Here is a 9,018-nt window from a genome sequence, read left to right on the forward strand (position 1 = left end):
GCACGGCTTTCCTATGGCAATGTGCATGGTGGCAGTGGCTTGGATTTCCCCTCTCTGAGAAGACGGAGACCTTTCTTCCACATCGCAGCCTGGATTGCATCCCAACTCCTCCAGGAGAGCGGCTACGACCCTTTGAAGGCAATGTTAGAGCTCCCGCTCCTGCCGTGCATCAGCCCTGGATATCTTCTGACGCATCCCAGGGGCTGTTTTCAGTGGGATGACTCAAAGCTGTCTCCTCCTGGACAGAAGGCCAGGGCCCGGCGCCATTCCTCACCCTCTGCCGCGGCGCCTGGCAGTGCCCGGAGCCCACATCTGCCAGCACGCCGGCTTTGGCTCCACAGGGAATCCCACGGGGGGAGGGGGGGAAGCAGCCCATGCCTGGGGTTCACCTCGGGGCAGTTTTTCACTGGAGGGATCTCCATGGGAGCACCCAGGAGGGTTTGGTGATGGTTTGGTCGTAGGGGACAGCACGTTCCCCATTCCAGCCTGTGCCTTCACCTAAGGATGGGCTTGGATGCCCTTTAACAAAATGACTACTACTCTTCACAGCCTTTTCTGTCTTTTCTATCTTCAAGGCAATCAAAACATGAATATATTCCAATTCTGAAGACTAACATGCTTCAAAAATTAATTCCTTCAATGTAACTCTTTTCCTTTTCAAGACATCTGCTGTCCCCACGCTGAGAATCACAGAATCACCAGGTTGGAAAGGACCCACCGGATCATCGAGTCCAACCATTCCTAACACTCCCTAAACCATGTCCCTCAGCACTTCATCCACCCGTTCCTTAAACACCTCCAGGGAAGGCGACTCGACCCCCTCCCTGGGCAGCTGTTCCAGTGCCCAATGACTCTTCCTGTGAAGAATTTTTTTCTGATATCCAACCTGAACCTCCCCTGACGGAGCTTCAGGCCATTCCCTCTTGTCCTGTCCCCTGTCACTTGGGAGAAGAGGCCAAGCCTGTCTGAAACCTCCATAAATCACAACCAGAAGGTGTCCGCAGGACTGCAGCTCACAGCAGGCTCTGCAGAAAGTGAATCTTCCAGGACTGCAGAACTCGGGAGGACGTGGTGTGGCCCGGGGTCGCTGGCTGGTGCCGCCTGGGCCAGGCAGTATAGGCACAGCAAGGCTTTCCATGCAACATGATTTCTGTTAAAGGGAGATGGGGTTTTTAGAAGAGATGAAACCTCACAGCTGCATTCATGCTATTTTCAGCTACGCTAACAGTGATATGAACTAGCTGGAGGCGAGACTTCATCCCCCTGAGCTGCTGGAGCCATCTGTAGCTCCTTTGGACACCAGAGGGAGTCCTGCATCTCCACAAAGAGAGGTTTTGCTTTGGTCGCTGTGGATTAAAACGCCTTTTCCTGCAGTCAGAAAACGCTGGTTATCATTTGGAGGCCGTTGGTGCATTTTGCTCTCCACTGCGGTGGGGTAAATCCATAGTAAATCCAGGTGAGTGGATTTTCCCCATCTGCAGAGGGCACAGCTCACTGGGTGAAGCGAATCCTGGGTGTCTGAAGGACTGGGCACAAGATCATGAAATCCAGCGTAGCTGACAGCCAGCCCCCCACCCAATTTTGCAGCCCAAGCTAAATGCAAAAACCAGAGGCAAAGCTCGATCTGCCTCTGCATCAGGATTGCACATTCCCCCAGGCCTTGGTGCCCCCCAACACAGAGCATCAGCTCCTCTGAGGGCATCGGCTCCAGCCGTGTGTCCCCCAACATCGTGTGCTCCCCTGGGTTTGGGGACAGCCAGGAGAGGGGACAGGGCAGCCCTGATACCACCTCTTCGCAGTGCCCCTGGGAGATACCTGCTGCTGGACAGGGATATTTTGGGAGGCATGCCGGTCCCAAATTACTTAATTTAATTAGGCACAGCATAAGCTTCCGGGGGGGGAACACACGGGAGATGGAGGTGACATGGTGTAATGCACCCAGCCAGGACAGACAAATATTGCAACATATCAGCACAGGTCCTGCCAACACCTGGCTGGAAGGACTCGCTCATTGCCATAGCAAAGTCATGAGGACACCTCCAGCTGCCCCGATGTTGGGCTGGGACTGGCCCCGGACGTGCCAGCCAAGGCTCGGCGGTGTCCCAGTCCCAAGGCATGCTGGCAAAGCATTCCTGCGGGGACAGGGATGGGCGTGTGGGGCTGTGGGTGGGCTGGTCACATCCCCCGGGGTGGGCAGACCCCTATATCAGCCAGGCTCGCGGGGACAGCACCAGCAGACTGAGACCGTGACGTCCCCCAACCCCTCAGCCAGCCTTTGCAGCCATGGATGACATCTATAAGGCAGCGGTAAGTGCCTCCCTTTGGGGCTGTGGTTTGGGGGAGACCTTAAAGGTTTTTTTTCAGGGATTTTATAGCTGTGGCAGAGCTTAATTCAATGCAGAAATAATTCTTGGGTGGCATCTTTTAGTCAACATCTTCATCCAAGACACAGACCTTTCCCAGTGAGTTCTCTGAATGTTTCCCACTCTTCTTCCAAGCATAAAGCTCTCAGCTATGCTGCTAAATTATTTAGTTTCTCTCTTGGTTCTCTGCTTTGAGACAGAGAGATGGCCCATAGGTGAAATTGTAAACCTCAATGAAGTCTTGAAGGTATAAGAGGTGGCTGCTGGTTTTAGCCCAGACAAAGCCAAGCAGTGTTTCCCACAAAATGAAAACTACTTGTATGGGTTAAACCTCACCCTCTTCTTTCTGGTGCTTTATAATTCCACCAGTGCTCTGTTTCCCCCTTCCTTAGCTGAAGATTTTTCTGGGACATTTAAAGAAACCCTTGGCTTTTGCAAGTTATTTCCAAACATCCTCCTCTGCTTTGCCACTCCCGATATCTGCTCTGCAGAAGTCCAGAATGTGAGCTATGCTTTTGGGGAACTCGGAGCATCCCGACAGCTATTTTAACTTACACAGCTGCACACTGCGCTCACCGTGTAAACCCCAACTATTTGGTCTGTAATGAGGACGCTGCACTATTTTGTAACGTAGACAGACAGAGATATGCAAGTAGAATAAGGATGAAAATAGATTCTGGATTGTGTGGATGGCTACTGTGTCCCTTCCATAAGTGAAGTTAAAATAAGAGCTTTTTAGTGCTATTTTTTTGATTTTTTTTTAATATGTAGTTGATCAGATTTGATTTTAATCAAGGGCACCAAAAATATGTCATACGAGTCCTGTTTTCATTCCAAGGTTTTTAGAGGGAGGAAAGATATTGCTTGACATGTAATCAAAGATAAAATATTCACACTTCTCCTGGCCCTTGGTCAGCCCTGAACCTCCTGAAAAGGAACGGCCCAAGGGATCCAGGGAGTGTGAAGAGGCTGAAAAGGGGCTGTACAGTAAACTGCTCAACCAACGCCTCAAAAAGGGAGAAAATTGTGACCTGTAAAATCAAAGAAAATCTAAGCCTCTCTAATTAAGCTTTTTAATTAAATATCTTCTCTGTGACTCCAGTACTGAGAGGGGCTGTGGGAAGGCTGGGGAGGGGCTCTTGATCAGGGAGTGCAGGGAGAGGATGAGGGGGAAAGGTTTTCAGCTGAAAAGAGAGGAGAGTGAGATGAGATCTTAGGAAGAAACGTTTTCCTGTGAGGGTGGGGAGGCCCTGGCCCAGGTTGCCCCGGGAAGTTGTGGATGCTCCATCCCTGGAGGTGTTCAAGGCCAGGCTGGATGGGGCTTGGAGCAACCTGGTCCACTGGAGGATGTCCCTGCCCATGGCAGGGGGTTGGAACTGGATGGGCTTTGAGGTCCCTTATGATGCAAACTATTCTACGATTCTCTTCTGTTCTATGACTGAAGGCACAGATCCTCTCCTTATTGTTCAGGGATCTCATGCTTGTAATTATGAAGAAAATCTGCTGTGCTTCGCAAGCCAGCAATGCCCACAGCCACAACCTGATGTCCATCAGCTGGGGGAGCCCGATGAAGCGCCTCAAAGAGAAAGCATTCCTCACCCACAAGCTCCAGCCTCTCTCCAAATCTCTGTCTCAGACATGGGTAAAAATCCACAGGTGAAGGTCGTCCCTAGCCTGTGGTCTTTGATGGAATTGGACCATGGAGGAATTTAGCTGAGAAAAAGGAACTGCAGCAGTAGAGAACCCCAAAATTCCTACCTCAGATATCAAAAAACTTACCCCAAACACAAAGCCCTTGTCCAGGGAAGTGGATTAGGCAAAAGGCTCGATGGAATTCCATAAGCATTTGCTGCCAGTTTGAAGGTGAGGGCATGCTGGTAAATGTGGGGCTTGAAGCTGCCAGCAACTTTAGGAGGTAAAACAAGTCTGAACCAGGCACAGCTGAAACAAATAGGTGGGGTTTTTTTTGTGGATCGGTTCCCCAAGATTTTAACAGTAAGAAAGAATTTACCTCGAAAAAAAATCAAGAATTTTAGCTTCCCCTGTCTGACTTCAAATGGAAACGTGGGGTGAAGAAGAGAGCTGATAATGGTAGATTTAGTGTTTCCACAGCCACCAGAGTGCTGTGAGCTTCGTGCTTGCCATCCCAAACCACAGCCAGAAGAACCTGTCCCTCAAATAATGCTGAGGGGGAGGAACAAAGCCCCAAACAGCACCCGTGTCCAGACAGCGCTATAAACAGCTCAAGAGACATCTCTGTAACACAAGCATCGATAGTTTCAATGCATTCCATTTACATAGAGCGTGGCTCCACATCTAACACTTCAGTAGTCAAGGATGCTTCAAAAGAGGGTGGTTTTTATTTGCTGCGTGCTGGTGGTACGTATCAGTAGTGTATTTGTACCAAATTCCCTATGTGCAGCCCAAGAACCCAGTGGATTTTCATCCTGCCCACTCATGCCTAGATAAGGGTGTGCAAACGCAAAGCTATTTCAGGAACATTTTTAGGCTCTGTTAAGTGGCGCTAAGAACTGTGCCAGGGACAAGTGTCCAGATAAAGGGCTGCAAGGATAAATACCAAAGCCTGGGAACAATGGGGCAGCTCATCTTTATCTCCAGCACCTCTCTCTCACCCAGGCTTATAAATAGCAAATGCACTAAGAGGGTCAGGTTACCCTGCTGGCAGAATGGTGACTGTGGACATCGGCCAAGGAGCGTGGTGGCTGCCCTCGCTCTGCCCAAACAATAGCTATGAGGGATCAGCAGTGGTGCTGGGGCCACAGCAAGCTTGGGTTTCCTCCTGCAATGGCAATCCTGCCACCATCCTTAGTGCTTTCTGGCTTGAAAGACCTCAGCTCCTGGCGCGTGAGGAGTGGCATAATGCTCCCTGCCTGCTTCCCACAGCCTCTATCCCACTAAGAAAAAGCGCTTTCTCTGCCTCTCACTGCAAGTGGGAAGGATTTCCGTCTGGCTTTTGCAAAACCATTCCTCTTCAGGGCAAAAGCATCAGCCTTTCCTCAAAGACAGGATGCCACAACCCTGGGTTGAGGGGTTCTGCCCTGACCAAGACAGTGTGGGCTGCTCCCATGGGGCATGGAGATGGCAGTAAGTGGGATCAGGGACCCTCTGCACAGGCCAGAGGTAGTTCTAGCAGGAATCACATCTATCTGACTCCGGAGAGGATACTGACCAGCCTGAGAGGGAAAAACATTTCAATGGATGCTACTGAAGGGGCCAATGGACACAATGGTGGGGTCAGTGAGTTTAGATAAGCAGAACCCAAAGAGACAAATGCTCTTAAAGAGGCACAACACCAAACTCATGGATTCCTTCTTGCTCTCCTCATTGGGTATTTTCATTAATTCCCAATAATTAATAAGTTTCCGCTTATCGGCTGCATCAGGGAATGCATTCCGCTGAGGGAATGAATTAGGGCAGGGTTTGGGAGCGATCTGCCGGCCCATTTCAGCTAACTTCCCATGGCTCCACCGGCTGTTTCTTCAGGGAGGACCCCTGAAACAGGCTAAGGAGAAAAGCAGCTCCCTGCAGAGGCAGACACCTCTGTAACCAGCACTGACTCAGATGGAAGTAGACCAGCTCTCCATGCAGGGAGTTTCCTAAATCTATGGCTGAAAAACAGCTACTGGGAGGGTCTCGTCTACCTCTTCCTCCCTGGGGGTTTCTCCTGCACGTCCCACCTCTGACCTGCCCTCAGCCCACACACGAGCAGCCCTCAGTGGCACAACCAGCCTGCCATGAAGCCTCCCAGCAACAAGAAATTATCCCCAACTGGTTGACAAATGCTTTTCCCAGTGGGTCTCCCCTGCTTCTGCCAAGGCTGCTTCTGCCATCCATCGGGCACTGCTGCTCTAGAGAAATGCTGCTCGCTTCAAAGGAGCTGGAAAGAATCCCTCAAGGGGAAGGATCTCAGACTACAACAAGTTGTGGTGTCAAAACCCCACTGGTCATCTATCCCGCAAGTCCACGAGGGTGACTGTTGAGGCTTGGTTGATGTTTGCAAAGGCAAAGGTGAACAAATAACATCACCTTTTCACCATCAGTGGTGCTGGAGAAGAAAAATGACTTGATCTCTGTGTTTTCCTTACAGGTTGAGCAGCTGACAGAAGAGCAAAAAAATGGTAGGTGCTTCTTTAACCTGACACCGTAGCCTAAAAATGAGCTCCCCAGCCTGCAGCCCCCAGCCTCCCGCAGCAACTACACCTCAGAAAATGCGGTCTTTATGGCAGCCGGCCAAAGCAGGGCATAACCCAGGGATTTTGAACTCTTGACATTTCAAGTGAGGCCGTTTCTGTGCGTGTGCCGGGGCATCCTCGCTGTGCCGAGCCCGGGCACTGCTGGGTGCATGTGCAGGGGATGCCCCGTGGCCCACGGCTGCTCACCTGCGAGGTTGAGAGGTGACGAAAGACCCCATCATCTCTTCTCCCCTCTCTCCCCAGAGTTCAAAGCTGCCTTTGACATCTTCGTGCTGGGCGCGGAGGATGGCTGCATCAGCACGAAGGAGCTGGGGAAGGTGATGCGGATGCTGGGGCAGAACCCCACCCCTGAGGAGCTGCAGGAGATGATAGACGAGGTGGATGAGGACGGTGAGAGGTTTGGGTTCCTTCCACTTTCCCAAGCATCATGTAGGGGCGTGGGGCAGGTTGGGAGCGCTCAGCACTGGCAGGATCCGTGCTGGGAACAGCCACAGCCTGGAGGGAGCAACCTGCACTGCTCTGATTTTGAAGGACACTAAGCACCCACCAAACTTCAGTGTGATTCCTGTAGGAAATTGCCAGGCAAAGAGAAAAGGTAAAAATTATTATTCCTGTAACAATCAGACTGTGTGAACTGATTTCGGGGGCTGCTCTCTGAAACTGCACAGATCCATTAAAAAAATCCAACAAAATATAGGCTGAATGTGACAAGTGCTGTTGCAGAGGTGCCACAATTACAGGGTTCATTCATTGGGAAAATCTTTCACTACTTAAGCATACACACACACATGCACAAATAACTGTCAATATCAATTAACCACATATACCAAAATCCGCTGTGTGCAGGCTGGGCAGAAATACCGTATTAAGTAAATGGAAAATAAAAAAGCAGTTAAAAATAAAGCAAAAAAAGGAAACCAGCTGTGACATTGCCAACCACAGTACTGGCACAAAAACACACTGCACAAATACCTGCCTTCTGGAGCTTTTGTTCCCAATATCTAGATGAGATGGATGAGCAGAAATGATCTAGATGAGCAGGAATTTCCATTCATCAGTGCTTTCTGTAGGAGTTTTGGTTCATTTTGCCTTTATGCGAAAGGTGATGAAGTCAGTCCACGGCCTCAGTCACTCATACCGGCATCCCAAAAGCTGCCCCTTGCTGCAGGGCTGCTCTCCTGAGTTTTGCTCCTTGGTTACTATAGGGAAGTGTGACCCCTCAGTTGACGTTGCCCATCCGCCCCTCCATAGGACTGACTGATGATGTTCATTCTGCCCACAGGCAGTGGTACGGTAGACTTTGATGAGTTCCTTGTTATGATGGTCCGGTGTATGAAAGATGACAGCAAAGGAAAAACCGAAGAGGAACTCTCAGATCTCTTCAGGATGTTTGATAAGTAAGCTCTGTGGCTGCAGTGCGGCGGGGTGGTGGGAGCGGTGCCGCTGCCCAGCTCCCCTCCCCAGCACATCGGTCTGCTCCTGAGCTCTTCTGTCCTCACACAGAAACGCTGATGGCTACATCGACCTTGAGGAGCTGAAAATTATGCTGCAGGCAACGGGAGAGACCATCACCGAGGATGACATAGAAGAACTGATGAAAGATGGAGACAAAAACAACGATGGCAGGATTGACTATGATGGTAGGAGTCCTTCTTATCTGGAGTTTGGTTGTGAGTCCTTCAGTGTCCCCAGGGCAGCTCAGCTCTCATGGTTGGGTTACCTTCAGGGATGGGCAGGAGCTCATGCAGGCAGTGCTGGGCAACGCACCTGATCCCAGCCAGCGTTTGCACATGGATGGAAGGTTGCTTATGCTTGTGGAATTATAGCAAAGGTCTGGGGCTGCCCTAACTCTCCCTGCACTGAAGCAAACCAACCTGCTTTTCACCAAAGACCTGCCCATCCCCTCCTGTCCTCTAAACACAAGCACCAGCTCCAAAGGGCTGTATATTTGGACGTGACGCTGCCAAAATGACCCTCAGACCATTTCTGAGACAAACTGGTGGCCGTGTCGCTCCCTGGGCACTCACCTCCGGTGTTTTGGTGGCAGCTGAGTGATGCTGGGCTCCTGTGACATTTCCCGTGGGAGTCACGAGGAGCCCTCCCCATGGCCAGAGGATCACTAGCCATTTCCCCTCAGCCTCTCGCGCATCGGGGCGATGGAAAGGGAGACGGGGCTGGGAGAAACTGCCAAGAGCACACTTGGCAGCTGCAAGGGCATATCAGTCCCACCTCACACCTTGTCTCCAATGTCTTCCCCTTGGCAGAGTTCCTGGAGTTTATGAAGGGAGTTGAATAAATCTGAAGCCAGATCGACAGCCTGAACCTCCTAAACCCCTCCAGCTCTGCTTCTCGTCTCCTTGGCTATATCCCCTGGCTACCAGCATGAAGACTGAGCGCTGAGAAGGGTGGCCGTTGGGAAAATAAAAAGCCTTCATACTGAA

The 9,018-nt window shown here is 50.9% G+C and overlaps 1 protein-coding gene across 1 annotated transcript; it reads left to right on the top strand.

Annotated features, from left to right (window-relative positions):
* The first annotated feature begins 2,180 nt into the window (after window positions 1-2,180).
* On the top strand, window positions 2,181-9,018 carry TNNC1 (troponin C1, slow skeletal and cardiac type). Its single transcript, XM_009569355.2, has 6 exons — window positions 2,181-2,307; window positions 6,472-6,502; window positions 6,821-6,967; window positions 7,860-7,974; window positions 8,081-8,217; window positions 8,842-9,018. Exons 1-6 carry the CDS (start codon window positions 2,284-2,286, stop codon window positions 8,871-8,873), a joined length of 486 nt encoding a protein of 161 aa, XP_009567650.1. The 5' UTR covers window positions 2,181-2,283; the 3' UTR covers window positions 8,874-9,018.

The sequence above is a fragment of the Cuculus canorus genome, chromosome 11 (genome assembly GCF_017976375.1).
Source record: "Cuculus canorus isolate bCucCan1 chromosome 11, bCucCan1.pri, whole genome shotgun sequence".
Taxonomy (NCBI): Eukaryota; Metazoa; Chordata; class Aves; order Cuculiformes; family Cuculidae; genus Cuculus; species Cuculus canorus.